The 12,772-nt window shown below is 41.9% G+C and overlaps 1 protein-coding gene across 3 annotated transcripts in view; it reads left to right on the top strand.

The window, feature by feature from the left end:
* Positions 1-12,772, top strand: part of ADAMTS2 (ADAM metallopeptidase with thrombospondin type 1 motif 2) — a 399,572-nt gene that overhangs the window by 363,211 nt on the left and 23,589 nt on the right. For all 3 annotated transcript variants that reach the window (XM_050961509.1, XM_050961510.1, XM_050961511.1), the window contains 3 exons: positions 7,847-7,992; positions 8,741-8,916; positions 12,581-12,714. In XM_050961509.1, coding sequence (XP_050817466.1) covers positions 7,847-7,992; positions 8,741-8,916; positions 12,581-12,714 — 456 coding nt within the window. The remainder of the gene's footprint in view (positions 1-7,846; positions 7,993-8,740; positions 8,917-12,580; positions 12,715-12,772) is intronic.

The following is a 12,772-nucleotide window of genomic DNA, read 5'->3' on the forward strand; positions in this document are numbered from 1 at the left end:
ATGAGTTTCATTCCAAATATGTTGGAGACAGGCTTTTGAATGGGCAAAGCACTTCAGAACAAACTTTACTAATTGAACCTGCCTTGGTTGGTGAGAAGGATGAAGGTCTCTTCTATTTCTCTTTTCTGTGACTGTAGTTAAGCATTTTTATGTTACCAGATTGCTAGTGAGCAGAGAGAGAAAGAGAGCTGGCAAATGGGAGCCATCCATAATAACTAGCTGGAGAAGGTTAAGTTTTGACTGCCATCAAAATTATACCCATTGGTTATATGGAAGATAGTAGTTATACTGTAGATAGTAAGTGAATTGTTTGTTGTTCTCTTACTAGGGTGACCAGACAGCAAACGTGAAAAATCGGGACAGGGAGTGGAGGGTAATAGGAGCCTGTATAAGAAAAAGACCCAAAAATTGGGACTGTTCTTATAAAATCGGGACATCTGGTCACCATATTCTCTTACCAAACTGACACCTTTTGGAACAGCTGATACTACTGTATGCATTTGGGATGAAGTCCTGGCATCATTGAAGACAACAGCAAAACTCCCATTTCAACCTTGGTATTTTACTTCATTAGACAATTAGTTAAGGCAAGGATAGCTGCCATTTTGTCACTTGCTAAGTGTTCAACATTCCTTTCTTGAGTCCTACTTTGAAGCACGTCAGCCTTTAATAATTGGAGCTTCATCTGGAAGAAGGTTAAAAAAACCCAGAACTTCATCTTTTCTCTGACAATAAAAACTACTTTGCTTGGTCTTCCATGTTTCACATGGATGGACATAATACACATGTGTCTAAGGTCTATAATATGATTTTGCATTAAATGTTTTTATGAAACCTTCCTCCCGGCCTATCAGTCATTTTAGTACTTCACACAAAAATTGGAAGAAACAAAGGACATTAACAAACTAGAATAGCCTTGCACTTCCAACCATATAGTTAAGGATTAGCCAATGTTTCCATTATAAACAAAGATCTTCAGTACCTCAGCTGAGATGTTGCATACTGTGTTTCAGACAAGAGAGAAGTTTTACAGCTAACTATAAATTGGCCATTTTTATAGTTATGGAGACACTGAAGAGAGTTTATGCATATTTGAAGCTTTAGTAGATAATAGAATTATAATCATCTTATCCCTAAGGACACTGTTCCAGATTTTTTTGGTAAACATTTTGTTTTCTTCCAATTTGAAAATTATATAAAATTAAAAAGTACATTGTTAACTAATATTAAAAAGACTGAGCCTAAGCTTTCTTCACAATAGCATGAGTTTTAAAAGTGTCCTTAAATTTGAATTTGCTGGCTCTAAATATGAACAATATATTTATCAGGAAGGTGATGGTACTTGGTGGTTCTGAATACAGGCAAATCAGATGAACTCCCTGCCATCTTTTCCTTGCCTCTTTGCCCTCTATTTTTGTTGCTCTTTTTTGATGCATGCACCATCACCACCCACTTTGGACCATACCGAGATCTCTGTTATATAATAGATTATGTTGTGAGGGTGTGATTGTACCATTTACACAGCATAGAGAGATGAGAGTCAAGCCCTACCTTTGCAATTTCCTTTTATATGAAATGGAAGGTCCCACATTCCTTACTACCTGATCAGAGTCTGAGGAAGAGTAAAATAACTTGAAACTTTGTCCACATATTTTCTTTGGAATAAGGTCAGGCAAAAAAGGAACAACCATAAATAATTAACTAAAGGTGTTGGTTCAGAAAGATCAATTTGTTTCCCATTTCTGAGATTTGCAGCTGTCACCACTAATTCCAAGTGCCTACTTTAAGATGGGCCAATCTAAACACTACTGGTGCGTCATGAAAACATTCTGGCTTTGCAACGGCCAACGGAACTGAATGCCAGAAATGGTTGTGATGTTGTTTTGGAGACTAACTCAAGTTAAGGGACACAGATTTTTCACCACAGTGTTGCTTGCAGAGTACTGATAGCTGCTCTCTGAACTTTTCTAACCTTAGCTGATGTTCCTGAACAGAATCTAATCTAGCCTGTCCTCTCCCTCACTGAAGGAACTGTCAGGGGACCCAGACCACCTACGATAGAGACTAGATAACTAGAATGTTTTCAGCAGATGTTGTATGGCAGCATAAAAGTCTTTGTTCTGAATTCCCAGCCCATATCTTGGACACAGCTCTGAGATTAAGTAGTGAAAGGAGGACAAACTGTTAAATTTTCTAATGTCTTACATATTTGTCTGATCCAGCAAGATTTACCAAAATTCATCCATAGTTTCCAGCAGCAGTCTTTTGCCTTTTAGTTTATCTTTAAATGCTTCCAGCTAAAGTCCAATATAAGTGTAGGAATTATTGGAAATAATCACTCTAAAGAGTTAGATTTTGCCACTTCCAGCACTTTCAAATGGATTTCCATGGGGCCATTGGAGAAATGTGACCCACTGTATTTTGTTCATTTGCAACAGGCTGACAATTCACTCTTTTTAGTGATGAAATGACAAAATATTTTCCTGTCTTCCTCCTTCCCAGGTAGAAAAGGAAATATTGCTGTGAAAAACCCTGCCTTTTGTCATGCAAAATATTAATTTTTTATTACATTTTATGGAGAAATCATATATTGTTTTGCATTGCAGGAAAATCTAATTTTTACGAGCATTGAGAGGGAGTTCTGAGCAAGGAGGAATTGCAGGATCTGGCCCTATACTGCTTTTTAAAAAACTTTAATCTTGCAAGGATTTACGCATGCGTTTAATACTATGCGATCTGAGCAATCCCATTAACTTTCATGAGACTGCTCCCATGGGTAAAGTGAAGCATTTGCACAAATCCTTGTGGGATAGGAGCCTTAATATGAAGTTGAATATGTTGCATAAATTGCATTGTAAGATCTGCAGATAAGGAGCAACTAGACAAAGCTTAAATCTTCTTATTGCTCTTTGACCTAAAAAAGCATATGCTTTCCAGCTGATGATATATTTATTTACCTGTATCTGATTCTCTTAGCCTCGCTGTTAGCCTCAGGCTTCTCCAACTGCATGAAATCAAAAAGTGTTTGGCAGTTTTTTTAAACTAGTACTTTTTGGTTGAGACATTTGCTTTGGCTGAGGCAGCTAGCCCTTCCTCATGAGAAAGAAACAAGAAATAAGAGCATTCATGCAAAGAGATTGCATGCTACAATCCATCTGCTGTCTGCAAAGAGGAGTGCGCAGGCTTATGCCACCTGGCACTCATTTATTTTGTTGTTAGAGAGGTAAGAACCCTCATATCTTTCAGTGCCAACAAAGTTGACATTATTCTTGAATGTTGACACATAAACCAAAGATCCAAGTACACAGTTGACCTAGCAGCTATTTTCCTTCCTTGCACTGTTTTAACAAGAAGATGATCCAAGCTGATCCTTTCTTTTCCCTCCTTCATAAAAGCATGGAAATTATTAAATATTGAAATTGAAATATACTGTTAAAATTGACCAAAAAAAAAGGTATTTTGACAAGGCTAATATGCACTTGAGGCAGTCCAGATAATTTCCCAGTGAGAAAGCAGACCTCCACTTCTCTCAGGAGATAGTTGGATAAGTTAGTCACCACAGACAGTGAGAATACTTGATTTGCCAGTCAAAGAAACTTTTATTGGCTTGCAGAGCCCATTGTTATGCAACAGCCTTCATTTGATACTTCACAACTAAATATGCTTGAGCAGATGAAACAGTTGGCCTAGACCTGCAATGCTCTGCCATGATGGCGAAGTCTAAATAAATCTCTCCATGGTAGGATCTCAGCACATCATGGAGGAGATTGAGAAACACAAACCCTAACAGACATACAGACTTTGGGAGTATCTTACAAATGTTTGGACTGAAAAACAGGGATGTGCCCTAAATAGAGCAGCAAGCAATGTCTCTTATAATGTAGTCAGACACAAAAAGAAGGTTTACCAGCCCTCTCTTGCAAATTAATTTGAAAGTGCCAGTGTCCCTTGGAATGGGGGTTCTCAACCTTCTTCTTTCTGAACCCCCCACCTCCCAACATGCTATAAAAACTCCATGGCCCACCTGTGCCACAACAACTGTTTTTCTGCATATAAAAGCCAGGGCCAGATTTAGGGGAAAGCAAGCAGGGCAGTTGCCTGGGGCCCCACACCATGGGGGCCCCATGAAGCTAAACTTCTCGGGCTTTGACTTCAGCCCTGGGTGGTGGGGTGATGGCAACCTGGGCTTTCTGCCCTTGGTCCCAATGAATCTGATGCCAACCCTGTTTGTTGGACCCCCTGAAACCTGCTTGTGGACCCCAATGGGGCCATGGACCCCTGGTTGAGAACTGCTGCCTTAGCAGCACACTGGCTCCTTCTTGGCATGTACACTTTTTGCTTCAAAGAACAGCTGAAATCACTCAGCAGTAGAACCTTTTACTGTAATAGATTTAAACGTCCTCTCCTGGAAGTCGCACTTGTTTTTGACTGTCCCTTCTGCCAGAAAAAGAGGCGAGACTACAAGCAGAGTTGTCTCCTCTTCCACTCAGAAAACAGTTTACGTTTACCCTCTCTTTTTTCCTTCTTACCAAAAAACTGTTTTGTGCTTTAATGTCAGTTACATAATTAAAATGAAAACCTCTGTTTTTGCTAGGAATAGAGGTTCCAATTGGCCCTTCTCCAACTGATTAAGAAGTTAACTGGGTTAATGGTGGGAAGGAAAGAATCCAGGTTCCTTCATTACACTGGAGATGAAGCTGTTTATATTTGACATCCTCATGCTCCTTCTCCCTTGTGAAAGTGCTGGATTCTATTACGGATCTTGTTCTCCTGTGGAAGCTCCCCCTGCAAACTCTTCTCCTTTCATCCCAAAACAAGAATTGGCAGAGCTGGAGATGACTCATTTTGCAAGTTTCTTGATGGCTAACTTCAGCTTCCATGTTTACCATGTGGAGACTGGCAACCAACATAGGACTAATTGCTCCAGTGAAAATTGAGACAGCTTCTTTCCCTTGAGCAACAGCGCCAACAGTGCTTCACTTCTATTAACTCACCATTTTGTGAGCCTCTCAGAACTCCTCTGCCCCCTGAGTTCAAGCACTAGATCATTTCATAGTAAGCTGTAAATATGCAGTTGATCTCATATAGGCTGGGTGAGTCAGAGAATAATGTGTAAATTACACCTGATGGTTCAAAGCTTTGATGGTGAGAGAAGGATTTTTGGATAATTGCAGACCAGGAAATATTGAGTCATCTTCTCTCAAACAAGGTTGAAATGTGGACTGACAGCCTGATGCATGCTTCCACACAGGCCCCAGCCACCCTTCAACTGTTGTTCACGTTAAGCCCTGCCTCCAGACTGGCATCACTAGGGAATCTGAGAAGGGTACAGCACTGAACTTTCCAATTCTTATGAAGCATGAGAGAATTAGCATTCATGACATGAGGCTAGAGAAAATTCACCATAAATGGCTTTTGTGAGTAACCCACCTCCTTCATAAAGCTTTTCAGCAGTAATATGTACATGCTACTCTTTGATTCTTAAATTCATTGCCATCTGTATTCATGTCTTTAGATGAGAACCCTCAGGAGCAGAGATTTAGGTTTTGTTAGGAAGAATTTACATGTGTTAGGGCCCCATATACATATAGTCCAATGCCCCAGTTTTGCTTTGACATAAAGCATCTGGCATAGAGGACCAAATACTGATACCACCGAGTAGTTGAGATCAGTGATACTGTCCAATTATTACTTGATGTTAGTAAGGGTGTTGGAATCTGACCCTTACTGACTCTCATGCTCCCCTGGAATGAATGTGATCCCTTAATCATGTTTTGACGTAGAGTATTTTACAGTCATGATAGAGAATCAACATCTTAAACCAAGTTTCTCCTCTATTTTTTTGAGCTGCTGTCTAACCAAATTACTGACACAATAAATAATCTGAATAGTGATTCAAAGTCACTAAACAATTCAGCAACTCAGTAAAATACATTGTTACAATTTTACTAATTATTCCCCTTTTTATTTACTTTATTGATGATTGTCCATCACTTCGAAGAATTTGTCTTCCTGAGCACTAATCACTCTACGCTTTAAGAAAGATTTTGTGTTCTAAATCTTCTCTTTTTGTTTTTGCTGGCAGCATGCATTTGGCCATATGCTTTGCTTATCCTAGCTGCCAAATTCTTGGATTCTCAGGCTTGTTAAGCTGTGTAAAATTTTGTTGTTGACTTGAATGAGAAGAAAAGTAAGTGAATGACTGCACTTGTTGTTATGGCCATCTGTGTGTGAGAACCAGGCCTCTCACCTTGACAGGAACTGCTAAAACAGACAAACTACAGCGTGAGTGGGGTGTAAAATAATTACTGCTTCTCAAATATCTCCTGGCACCCAGATTTCATCAGTGTAACTTTTATAGGAATGATGAAAAGGAAGGACCAAATTCTGCTGTCCTTAACTGAGGAAAAACTGCCCTTAACCTCAGTAGGAATCTTTCTTAAGGACTGGAGAATTTGGCTCTGAGATATTAGGGGGTCTCGTTAAAGAGGGAGGGGAGAAAGTTGAAAAGATGGAAACTTTTTGGTGTTTAGCAAAGGGGCAGCTTTCAAACGCTTTAGGACCACTATACTCTTATATTTGAAATTGAATCTGAAATCATAGAGCAATGTAGACAGCGAGGCATCGATTAAGTCAGTAAAGACATACGGCCCTCGAGTACATACTCTACATGTTCTCAGCTGGCCCAAGCCCTGCCTCCCATCTAAACTGCTAGTTTGAGCAGTGTAGTGTCGTGCTGCCTCCCTGCTGCTGGAGCCTTTCCTGTCCACGGGAAAAGACTCCGGCAGCGGGGAAACAGCTGGAAAGGCTGCCAGCTCCCTGCCGCTGGAGCCCTTTGCACCTCAGGGAAAGTCTCCAGCAGTGGGGAAAGGCTCTGGTAGTGGGTGAGCAGCCTTTCCCTTTCCCCCTGCCAGAGCCTTTCCTCACTGCAGTGAAAGTCTCTGGCAGTGGGGAGTAATTAAAGCTGCCTTTCCTCTGCCGGAGCCTTTCACTGACATGTGTCGCTACACACTGTTGTGTGGACATGGTGTGTTTTTTCACTGTGGCTTGTAGTTAGCTACATGTAAGCTGCACACCACTGAAAATGGTGTCCAGTCTAGACATAGCCATAGAGATGAAGAAAACCTTTTAGGTCAGATGTTAATTACTCTAAGGCAGGGATCTCAAACTCCTGGCCCTCCAGCAGTTTTGGGGCTGGGTCTCTCCCTTGGCCTGCCCTGCCGCCCCTGGGTTGATATACTGTGACAGTAACTGTGCATCTTAAAGCTTTCAGCACAATGGGTGGGTGCGCCCTTTCCCTCCTCTGTACACAGTATTTTATGTTGCAATGAAACTGTACATTGTAGAAAGAATCCTCATCATTGCCAGATAAACCGAGTGCATGTGGTATGACAGATAACACTTTGTATCTTTGGTTTCGAAAGCTTAAGTCTCTACCGCTTGTACTAAATGAGAGTCTGTTAGTTGCTGTAAAGTTATGGTTGCAGCCACAAGATGGAGCCATAATACTCTGGAGGATGTGTGACATTCCAGGCAATAGAGGGCAGTGGTACACACTTAGGTCCTGATCCTGCAATAACTTATGCACATGCTTAACTTTATGGACCTAGGGAGAGTTAAATATGGGTGTGTTTGCAGGATTGGGACCGTAGGCACATCAGGACAGTGTGGACTCGTTCTTATCTTCTGGAGAAGTGAAGAAATTCATAACCTATGCCTATAAATGAAACCTGGGTATTATGTTCAGATTTCATTGACCATAACAATGTGCAATACTCAGAGTATGTGTTCAACTGTATGAAGATGACACCACACAATATCTAACCTTTTCAATGTTCTCTTTTAGCACTGCTTTAAAGGTCACTGCATCTGGTTAACTCCAGATATCTTGAAACAGGATGGAAATTGGGGAGCATGGAGTAAGTTTGGCTCCTGTTCTCGAACCTGCGGTACGGGGATAAAATACAGGACACGGCAATGTGACAATCCATAGTAAGTTCAATATACACCAGGTTTTTTTCCTTATATGCAGTGAATGACTGTGGGGGAATTGCTGTTAAGTTACTGATAAAGTAATGCACCAAGGAGTATTGCATAGTGCAGGTTAAAAACAGGGTATGTCTACACCTACGGAGGTGTGTAGAGTACAGACACTGCATGCACAGCTAGCAGGGGTATAAATAGAAGTATGGATGGTGAGGCACAGCTTAGGTGAGTAGAGAAGAGAGCCTGATGGGCCTGAACCCCCAGGCTGTACACCCTACACAGCTCTCAAAACGCCCTAGCAGTGCCTCCCACGTCTACAGTGCTATTTGTAGGGAAAGGCTCCAGCAGTGGGGAAAGGTTCTGGCAGTGGGGAGCCACCAGAGCATTTTCTTGCTGCCTCGCTGCTGCCGGAACCTTTCACTGTGGTGTGTAGTTACACTGTGGTGTGTACTGTACTCCACCATAAGTGTAGACATAGCCTGGGAGTCTGAACTCCTGGATTATATGCTGCCAGAATTTCTACTGACCCACTTTTTGCCCATGAGTAGATCATTTATCTTCTCTGTAGCTCAGTGTACCCATCTGTGAAGCTGGTTATAACAGTACAATACATTACAGGGGACTTGAAATTATTATATCCATTATTAACATCAGTGGATACTGAAACAGTCCCTAAGAGATTTGTAAAAACAGACCTCCCTTGCTTCGCTCATTAATACTATCGTTAACCATTATTTTTCTTTCCTCTTCACAGCCCAGCTAACGGAGGCCGTACATGCATAGGACCAACCTATGAGTTCCAGCTTTGCAACACTCAAGATTGTCCTCAGGATTCTGATGATTTTAGAGAGGAGCAGTGTAGACAATGGGATCCTTACTTTGAATATCAGAATACGAAACACCACTGGCTCCCATATGAGCATCTCGATGGTTAGTGATTCCCCATCTTATTCTAATGTTGTCTTAGCAAATTCAGTCCCAGTTTGATAGCTCTGGAGACAGAAATTCATTGTCTGACAATGAGGTGCCACCTGGTCATTAGAGCTGCAGGCTTCCCCCGGTCCTCTTACCAATATGCATCAACCTGGTGAAGGAGAGAGCCCCTCTTGGGGTGAACAGACAGTTCTGCTTTCCATCCCTGGCTCCTCTGCTTGTGCTGTCAGCAACATTGCAGACTGTTGATACAGAAGCAGGAATGGGTTGTTAGTTTGTTTCCTTAGTGTCTTGAAAACATGATGATGGAGATAAAAAAACAAATTTCAGACTTTACAACAGTGGGAGCTGCTGTTCATCTTTAAAATCAGGACATTTAGTTCAATTCCTTAGTATGGATTAAGAGTCCTAACAGGCAGCCAAGTTTTAAAATTTTGGCCTCAGCAAAGAATGGATAATAAGAGTTGGCCACATCTGGTTTCTCAGATCCCAATAGAGGAAAGGCTCTTCTTAAGGGCAATCATAATGCATTCAGCCTGAGAGTTGATGGGAACCAGGAGTTAATGGCAAAATGCCCATGTAGTTCATTTGTCTGAATTGCTCCCCAAAACAATTTTCACTAGTGCTTTATTTGTTTCTTCCGTTTTTGTGCAACCCGGGATTTTAAGAGGAGCAGATGCAGATAGCTTCATTGCTTCATTTCAAGATGTACATTTTCTTCCACAGATAGGGGCCCACAGACGTATGTAAGGAATATTTTTCTACAGCCTGACTCACTGAAGCTAATGGGATTCTTTTCATTGACTTCAGTGGGCTTTAGATCAGACAACTACCTGGTCTGCTCCATTTTTTATCATTATGTTGTTTAGTTAGGGGTATGATATTTTACTGAAATAATTATACCATCTTATTCCCCTTCCTGTAGAGAAATAAGGCCACAGGTGCCAGTATAGCTGCATCCACATGTTGGGGGCTGTGCCATTTAACTATCTACCAGTATAGTTAAAGGGATACAACTTTGGTGTGTAGACAAGCCTTAAGTTCATGAAAGTATGGTAGAAAGTGCAGTCCTAATACATTCAGGGCCACACATCACCCTCTTATGAAGATAAGTGCGTATAAATTGAGTATTTTAGTGGATATACACTATTCATAGTCTGGGAGCAACATACATTTTTATCTTACCCTGTATTTTCTCTAGAGAGTCACTTTGGCAGATCCACCTGAAATTAGGGTCTCCATCTCCCTACATTTGGCTGGCTGTTGTCTTGCTAGTGTTAATCCCATCAATGGGGACAGCTCTGAGTCCTCTCCCTCAAAAATGCTTTGTTCAATGCCATATCCTTTATCACACCATATGCTAACACATCTTACTTTATGACATCCCACCACTTTTTCTTGGGTTGGCCTCTCCATCTTTTTCCTTCAGTCTTGCTCTGTTGGACTCTCTTCCCCACATAGTTGTCAGGACTACACCTTACGTGATCAAACTGTCTGAGCCTGCACTCCCTCATTTATGGGTGTTACTTTGAGCATGCCTCTAACATACTCAGTCTTCACATGGTCTGTCTTGCTTACACCACTCAGCCATTTGCATTTCTGTGGAACAGATTGTTTGCTCATGATGGTTCTTTTTTTCCTAACACTCTGTGCCGTACATTAAAACTGGACGGGCCATCATTTTATAGACTTTCCCTTTTAATTTTACTGGTATCTTCCTGTCACACACACCACCACTCATCTCTCTCCATCTGAGCCTGGCGTTTATGATTATAGTTCTAATTTCCTCCTCAATTTCCACATTTTCCCAGATTCTGGAGCCCAGATACTTGAAAGATTGTGTTTTCGGCATTGTCTGCCCATCTAGTGTCAAGAATAATACTTCCATGTTCACATTATTGAGACTGCAGACTGTTTCTCCTCTCCTTATTTTGACCCCAAGTCTCTTCAACACATTTCTCCTTTTATCAAGATCCTCTTTTAGACTGTCCTTCTCCTCACTGCATAGAATTATAGCATCTGCAAACAACAGGCTGCCAAGCTGCTGCTTCTGTATGTTCCTCAGGAGGGTATCCAGGACAAGAATGAAAAAGAAAGGGCTTTTGGCTCGCTGTACCCATTATAATCAACTGAACCTCAGAAGGCTTAGAAATTTGGTGCTTTGTCTGCTGTACTGCATGCACATACCTTTGGGCTAGCTTGTGCCTTTTGGACTGTGTGCCCACAGGATGGCATACAGTGGAATAAGAGCCCACTGTATGCAACTAGTCAATGGGCAAAGCAAGAAATGTGTGTGAAAATGAGATACAAAGAAGCCATGTTTGAGGCCCTAGGTTTATTCAGTCCTTAACCAGTCATTTCAGCTCTGTTGCATGTTTTCAGCTCACCCAGAACAGATTAGAAGAAAGAAATGCAATGGTTTGGCTGTTTGCACACATACTAGTGGTAAAATTACCTTATTCATGGTCTGTCAGAGTGCCTGTCTTGTTTGATGTCTTAAGCTATCGTAGATCCAAGCACTGCAGTAGTAGAGAATAACGTTTTTTTTAGGAGCAAACAGTCCAATACTCTCCTAAGAGTCTTTGGAAGCCAATGTCACATACAGTGTTGAACTGTCACTATTCAGGGGCAAAATCTTATCTGCTTTTTCAATTTTAAATATAGTGAGCATTGAGGCAGAATTCCACCCCTTGAGTAGTGGGGCTCTGAACCGCCCAAACATAGGCCAGATTGCACAGTACAGAATGCAGCCCCTTAAGAAGTAAAATGGCTTCTTTGGATATGTCTACCCTGCATTGTTAACTCGGGTCTGTGGGACCTGACTTTGTGGACTCGATGTTTCCAACTACTGCTTGAGCATCCACACTGCAATTTAAACTCTAGCATATGGTTGCTGGACCTGGGTCCCAGAACCATGCTAATGCGTCTGTACTGCACTACACAGACCTCCTGACTTGCATCTGCGGCTTGAGTGCTGTCCACACTGCAAAATGGTAGGGCTTGGACCTGAGTCTCAGGAGGGCTCGGGCTCTGACCCGCCCCCCCCCCCCCCCCAGCAGACTCCTAGAAGTCAGGTCTTGAGTGCTTGCTAACCCAAGTCAGATTGAATTGTGTGTAGACAGAAGGTGGGCATGGGCTCAAACATGAGTCAGAGCCTGGGCTCAGTGTGCAGTGTAAACTCAACTAAGTCATTTAGGGTTTGTCTACACTGGGGAAAACAAAAAAGCCACAGCTGTGAGTCTCAGAGCCTGGATCAGCCTAAGGCAGGCTTGCGGGGCTTGAGCTACAGGGCTAAAAATAGCAGTGGAGACATTCCCAGTCAGGCTGGAGCTCAGGCTCTGAACCCGGCCAAAGAGGTCAGTTTACCTGGGCTCTGAGATTCGCAGCTGTGGATCTTTTTTTGCAATGTTGACAAACCCTAAGATACAGTCCCAAGAACAATCCATTGGTTCTTTTTTATCCAGCAGTTTCCAGCTGAGCCTTTTTAGAATAATGATAGTAACAATTTAGCATTTATTGGATGCGGACAGTGTGCTCAGCGCTGTATGAAAGATGATGCAGGCTAGTAGCTAATACTGCTGCCATTCAAACTGACATTCATAGCTTGAGCAAATGAACTGTTCAAGCTTAACAATAAAACATGAGGCATTTTGTCTTCTAGCTAAAGAAAGGTGCCGCCTGTACTGTGAGTCCAAGGAGACTGGTGACGTCGTGTATATGAAACGAATGGTACATGATGGAACCCGCTGCTCATATAAAGATTTTTATAGCATCTGTGTGCGAGGGGATTGTTTGGTAAGTAGCATCACTCCTGATGCTTCCCTTTTAACATTTTTCAAGACTAGCTGATGCA

This window comes from Gopherus flavomarginatus, chromosome 7 (genome assembly GCF_025201925.1).
Source record: "Gopherus flavomarginatus isolate rGopFla2 chromosome 7, rGopFla2.mat.asm, whole genome shotgun sequence".
Lineage (NCBI taxonomy): Eukaryota > Metazoa > Chordata > Testudines > Testudinidae > Gopherus > Gopherus flavomarginatus.